Genomic DNA, 6662 nt, shown 5'->3' on the forward strand with positions numbered 1-6662 from the left:
GGTTGTTGTCTTCCAGGAAGGTGGTCAGCTGTTTGTTGACGGTCTTCTCTATTATATTATATTATAGAGGAAGGATGCAACACCTCAGTCAAGATGTTCGTCTTCACCTCCGATGCTGGTAAAGGAAGTTCCAAGAGTTCAGCAGCCTTTCTTATAACACTGTGATAAGATGCTACCTCCTCTGTGAATTTGCCAGGGGATGAAAGATCCCACTCAGGGGATGTATCTAGGCCACTTGCAGAGTCCAGACCCTGAAATTCACCCAAAGGCTCAGGAATATCCCCTACCTCCAACAGCTGTTGCCGATACTCCTGCTTCCCCAAGAGCCTCAAGGACCTCCTCCTTGACCTCAGTCTGGCCTCTAACCGCAGCGTCAACAGAGAATTAGCCGACATCGATGACGCCAGTTTCAAAACAGATGGATGCTCTGGCGGAGGAGATGGTAGAGATACACAGCATCCCGATCAGGATCGATCCGGCGCCGGCATCGATTCCATCGGCGCCGTCGACAACATCATCTGGCACTGAACCAGCACCTTCAGCTGGATAGAAGGGTACAAACAGGGCCTGTTTGTACGGCACCGGCGAGCCCAGAGAGAAAGCTAATTGACCCGTGGGACCAGCCAGTGCACCAGCAGGGGCCAAGCTCTTTTGAAAATGCTAAGCATAGCATTAAGGAACGCTGCTGGATCCGCTTCCAGAGTCCGGAAGGCAGGAAACCTCTGCTCATCCTGAGGCGCTTGGGCCGAATCCAAAGCTTGTGCCACCGGCTCCTGAGTTAACAGAGGAGAAAAGTGAACCGGAGGACTCGCCCGGGACTCGAAGACCTCAGTCAACGACAGCGCAGGAGAAGCCTGTGGACTCTGAGGCTAAGGAGTGATCATTGGACTGACCTTCCACGCCGTACGGTGCTGTCTCGGAGGGGACTGAGACCGATCTCTGGAAGATTGGCGTCAAGAATCGTGCCAGCGTCGCTTCTAATGAGACCTCGAGGACTTATGTGAGGAAGAGTTCCTCGCCTTAGATCTTCAATGACTCTTAAGCTTCTTCGTAGCTTTTGCCAAGAAGAACTTCGCCTCTCTCTCCTTCAAGGCCTTTGGGTTCATCCGCTGGCAGGACATGCACCCCTCCACGTTGTGGTCCGAGCTTAGGCACCACAAGCAGGCCTCATGAGGATCTGTGACCGACATGAGACCCCCGCACTCGTGACAAGGCTTCAAAGCCCGGTGGAGACACTGTGCCTAGACAACAAGAACAGCTTCGAAACAGTAACTGTTCGAGAGCCAGGAAAAACCGTTAGCGTCGAAGGCACGGATAAAAGGGAACTGACGTCAGCACGCCGGTGAGGGCTTCTTATTGCCACGATGACGTCAGATGGAATCACGTGCGGAGCCGTGCAATTGTGACGTCCTCGTCGGCATGAAGAGCTAGGAAGAAATTTTCCTTTGAATGCTGGTGCATTGGGAGAATTCATGAAGTGAGGAATCCACAGGTAGCTACTGTATCCATTAGAAACACAGTTATTTAAAATGTGCTCTCTTAAAATTAGGTTATACAATCCCTGGTAGTCACTTACTTTGCTCCAATGCAACCAGCCTTCCAGAGCTTTCACAGAACAGCCCACAAAGTGTACCTAATTTTGGGATGACTCTTTCTTGGTCTTTCTGAACTTGATCCTATACTGTTCAGTAGTTAGACCAAACCCTTCTAACAGTGCTGCCTTCAAAACTGTGTTATTGTATGCATCCTCTTCTCTGACAGTGACGAGATTGTCTATTCCTTTGTCAGAGAAGGAGAGCCATAGAATTGCTGCCCACTGTCTTTGGGGGACCCTACGTACCTTACAGGCCCTCTCCAAAGCAGTGAACCATTTATAGATATAGGCCCTCATTATGACAAAGGCGGTAAAAACTGCCTACCGCCACAACGACGGCCGTCAAAAGACCGTTGCTGCGGCTACCATCCGTTCAGCAAATTATGACCACAGCCAGATTTCCGCCACAAGAAGGGCGGAAATCTGGCTGTGGCCATACTGGCAGACGGTGGTAAGGTGGTGCTGCTATCACCAGCAGTGCCACGCCAGTAAACCGTCGCCAGCTGTATTTTGTGAAATAATACAGCCTGGTAGTGTTCTGCAGGCGGGCGCTGCTGACGGAAGCAGCACCCCATCCTGTCCCCTGCTGGCAGGCCCCTGGATTCTGACAGGGGAGGGGGGAGTTGTGTGGGCGGGGGTGTGCATGTATGTGTGAGTGTGTGCATGAATGTGAGTGTGTGTTTACTGTTGTTTGCGTGCGCGTATGAATATATGTGAGTGCGTGTATGAATGGAAATGTGAATGCGTGTCTGCGTGTAAGTTTGGATGTGTGCGTGAATGAATGAATGCATGCGTGTATGTATTCGTGTATATCTGTGTGGATGAGAGTGTGTTATGAACGCCACGAAAGCCATGGCGGTAGGCAAGGTCATGATACCTCTGGCAGCACAATAGTGGTTGCCGGGCTGGAGATTGTTATCTATAGCCTAGCGGCTGCTACCGCCATGGCGGTCGGAGTGGTACATTGGCGGATTGGCTTTAGCCAACCCACCAATGTCATAAGGTGGCGGTAAGTAGCGCCAGCCTGTTGGCGGTACTACCGCCATATTATCTCCGACCCCTGGGGTCATAATGACCCCCATAATCTCCCAACTTGTAGGATGGGACCATCTTGTTCAAGTTTCTAGAGTCAAAAGAGTCCTCCTTGACCCTGGTGTCACTGAAACTGAAATTACTGTCACCGTGAGGTACTAACCCCAAACCCTGCCTTTCTCTCTCCACTGCCAGAGCCTCACTATCTAGGGCAAGCCTCAGCTTAGCCTCCTCCAATCTCAGTTGTCTCAATTCCCTGTCTAGGAAATCCTCTTCTGAATTAGAACAGTGGGTCCCCTCAGATACTGAGGTTAAGTGAGAGTTAGCAGATGAGGACCTATTCCTCCTTCTAGGGACCCTCTGAACCAGGCCTCTAGGAGTACAGGTGGCCCTACTAGTGTGCCCCCCTTCTTACTACCTACTAGGCTTCTGGCGGGGCTGTGATGATCCCCAGTGTGTTCCTGATCTATCCTATCTAAGATTGGTGGATCAAACTCTACTTCCTGTTCCTCCTCCTAGCCATCAGCAGTATCATGATCAGCCTAGAGGAGCAACCCCAGAAGCAGACTCTTGTTGGAATTCCTCCTAGTCTCCAGTTTCCTAGAGGCACACATCTCCCCAACTCTTGAAAAGTTAGACTCTCATACTGAGGATCCAAGGCCTGAGATGTGTGCTCTACTGAAGACATGAGGTCTAGCTAGAGTGGTGTATGGGTCCCTAACTACACTAACACTAGGCTCCCAGTAAAGTTTGGAGCAAGGGCTAAGCCAGACCCCTGGCTTACCCAAACCCAGGACACTAGAACCCTAACAATAAGTGTACAGTGTACCTACATTTAGTACTGGTCTTTCCTGTGGAAAGTACCTAGTGACTGAGTGGTAAGGCAATTGTAAGTGTCTTATTGCACCGCTGCACCTCTGATGTTATCACCGTATACCAGGTCCAGGGATCCCCTATTAGTCAGGTGTAGACAGTGTCTAGGAAGCCAGGGCTCTCTAGAGGTAGCTGTGGATGAGTAGCCAAGACTTATCTAGGAGACATGCAAAGCTTATGCAATACCACTACAGTCACACAACACTTACACACATGAAAGAACCACACAGTGTAACAAAAATAAAGGTACTGCATTATGGTAACACAATTACTACATTACTGTTTAGGCAATTACCCACTGGAAGGTGAGTAAACATCTATTATATACACAGTAGAAGTCTAGGATTGGCATATAAAGCTGTAGAAAACTAAAATAACAGAAAATAATGTAGGCCCTAGGGGAAGACCAAACCATATACTAAGTAAATGGAATGCAAAAGTCAGTCTCCCACCCAAGGAAGGGGAATCTGTAGAGGGGAGCTGGAGGAACTAGGAACCCTAAAAGGTAAGTACCAGGGTGCCCCCAACAACCAGAAGAGAAGAGGTAAGTACCTGGTTTTTCCCCAAACTCACAGGTAAGCTTTGGAAAAGAACTGTGCAAGACCCAAGCAAGACTGGAAGAAACCAAAGGTGGATCCTGACAGAAAAACCCTGCAAAGGAAGGGGACCAAGTCCAGTTCAAGTTGGAGTGTCCAGTTGGGGCAGGAGCTACTACCCACCCTTCTGGAGATCAGGACCAGGTTGGTGATGAAGACAAGGAGCCAGCTGTGCAGCACTGGAGCAGAAGAAGAGTTCCAGAAATGAGGCAGACGATGTCCCACGATGGTCCAAGAGTTGCAGTCAGTCAGTGGTGATGGAAAACCACCAACAAGCCTTGGCAAAGGCAAAAATTGCAGATGAAGAGTTGCAGAGCTGCTGGAAACCAGGAAGGTGTAGTGGGACTCATCCCAAGGAGGGGAGTCCCAGGTGACCCTCAGCAGTGAGGAGAGTTAGAAGATGATGATGCAGCCCCCACAGGCAACTCACCCTGGAGGGAGACCCTAAATAGCCTAGGAAGGGGTTTGGGCACCAAGGAGGGTGACCACTTATCAGGAAGGGCTGTGAAGTCACCTGCCTGACCTGGCCACTCAGATGCTCCGAGGGGCCTGCACCAACCTTGGATTCAAGATGGCAGAATCAAGGGGCCACCGGAAGGAGATCTGGGCACCATCCCTGGGAAAGTGATGGACAGGGGAGTGGTTACTCCCGTTTCCATTGTCCAGTTTCACGCCAGAGCAGGGACTGGGGGTCCCTGGAATGGTGCAAACTGGTTTATGCAAGGAGAGCACCAAATGTGCCCTTCAAAGCATACCAGTGGCTTGGGGAGGCTACCCCTCCCAAGCCGTGTAACACCTATTTCCAAAGGGAGAGGGTGTTGCCTCCCTCCCAAAGGAAATCCATTGTTCTGCCTTCCTCTGCCTGAGCTAGTCAAGCAGCAGGCAGGCAGAACCCTGTCTGTGGGGTGGCAGCAAAGCAGGCTGCCCGGAAAACCCCAGAAGACTGGTAAGAGCAATGCTGGGGTTCCTCTAAGGAGCCCCCAGCGTGCATGAAATCATACAACCAATACTGGCAACCGTATTGGGGTATGATTCGGACATGTTTGATACCAAACATGCCCAGGTTCGGAGTTACCATTATATAGCTGGACATTGGTAGTGGCCTGTGTCCAGTACATAGGTAAAATGTCTTCCCCCACTTATGAAGTACAGGAAAATACAGTTGGAGTTCATAGGGGCACTTCTACTCATTCAGGAGTGCCCTCTGCACCCTGTCCTGTGGGCTAGGAGGGCCTGCCATATGGGTGACTTACAGTGACCTGGTGCAGTGACCTGTGGTGAAAGGGTGCATGCACCTTTTCACGCAGGCTGCCAAGGAAGGCCATGCGAACACATTGAACATGGGCTCCCATAGGTGGCATAATACATGCTGCACCCCATGGGGATCCCCTGGTGCCCCACCACCCTGCGTACCTAGGTAGAAAATAATAGGGATTTACATGGGGGTACCAGTATGCCAATTGTGGCGTGTACTAAGTCCTAAGCAACCAAATTGAGAGAAAGGCAGCACAGTCACTGGGGTCCTGGTTAGCAGCATTCCAGTGAACACAGTCAAAACACACTGACAGTAGGCAAAAAGTGGGGGTAAATTTGCAATCCAAACAGTTTCTGAGGGAGCATGGAGGCACTTTAGGGAACTTTCTAGGGCATTTCAGTGGAGTCCCACATTGCTGGAGGAGTTGAAGATATTTTTGGGCCTTATGCTCAAAATGGGGTGAGTGCAAAAACACACTGTGATGGGGCGCCCGGGCTTACTTACACGGACGGAGCAGCAGCTGACGGGTCGGAGCACGCCGAGACGTCAGTTCCGCGTCTTCCCGTTTCCCGGGAAACGATCGCGGCGTCATGGAGGCGTTTCCCTGTTGCCAGGGAAACGGACAACGCTTTCCGGACCTGGGAGGAAGAGAAAAGGAGCGGCGTGAAGGAGAGCCAGGAGAGCGGCGTGAAGGAGAGCCAGGAGAGCGGCGTGGAGGAGAGCCAGGAGAGCGGCGTGAAGGAGAGCCAGGAGAGCGGCGTGAAGGAGAGCCAGGAGAGCGGCGTGGAGGAGAGCCAGGAGAGCGGCGTGAAGGAGAACCCGAAGAGCGGCGTAAAGGAGAACCAGGAGAGCGGCGAGAAGGAGAGGACTGCCCAGGAGACCCTGACGAGGAGCCCTCAAGCCAGCCACGACCCCGGAGGGTCGTGGCTTAGCAAGGTACGGTTCCTTTTTAAAGGAACAGAGGCAATAAGGGGAGAAAATACGGGGAAGGGTGCTGGGGGAGAGGAGTGGCAGCAGGAGGAGGGGAGGAAACAGAAACAGCCCTGTTTGGGGAGAGGGCAGATCTAATTCCTCAAGTTTGGGAGCACTATAGCAGAATAGTTCCACAGTTGGTTAGTGCACGGTACACGGGTGTTGCGCACACTTTCCTATACCTTCACCTTCCCCCTCTGTTTGGGTGACACGGGAAAACACCTCAGAGTCCAAGGACGTAACCTAGGGTTTTGTTTATTTTTCCGGTATTCCCCGAGAGCCAACCAGACACGGAGGGAATGAACGCCTGATAAGAGAAGGTCCGGAGAACGACCCGACG

The 6662-nt window shown here is 51.6% G+C and overlaps 1 protein-coding gene across 1 annotated transcript; it reads left to right on the top strand.

The window, feature by feature from the left end:
• The first annotated feature begins 1169 nt into the window (after nucleotides 1–1169).
• LOC138278399 (germ cell nuclear acidic protein-like) lies at nucleotides 1170–6418 on the top strand. The gene is made up of 2 exons (XM_069219253.1): nucleotides 1170–1342; nucleotides 5965–6418. The coding sequence occupies exons 1-2, from the start codon at nucleotides 1170–1172 to the stop codon at nucleotides 6416–6418; spliced, it is 627 nt and encodes a 208-aa protein (XP_069075354.1).
• Nucleotides 6419–6662: the final 244 nt, after the last annotated feature.

This window comes from Pleurodeles waltl, chromosome 2_2, assembly GCF_031143425.1.
Source record: "Pleurodeles waltl isolate 20211129_DDA chromosome 2_2, aPleWal1.hap1.20221129, whole genome shotgun sequence".
In the NCBI taxonomy this organism is placed as follows: Eukaryota; Metazoa; Chordata; class Amphibia; order Caudata; family Salamandridae; genus Pleurodeles; species Pleurodeles waltl.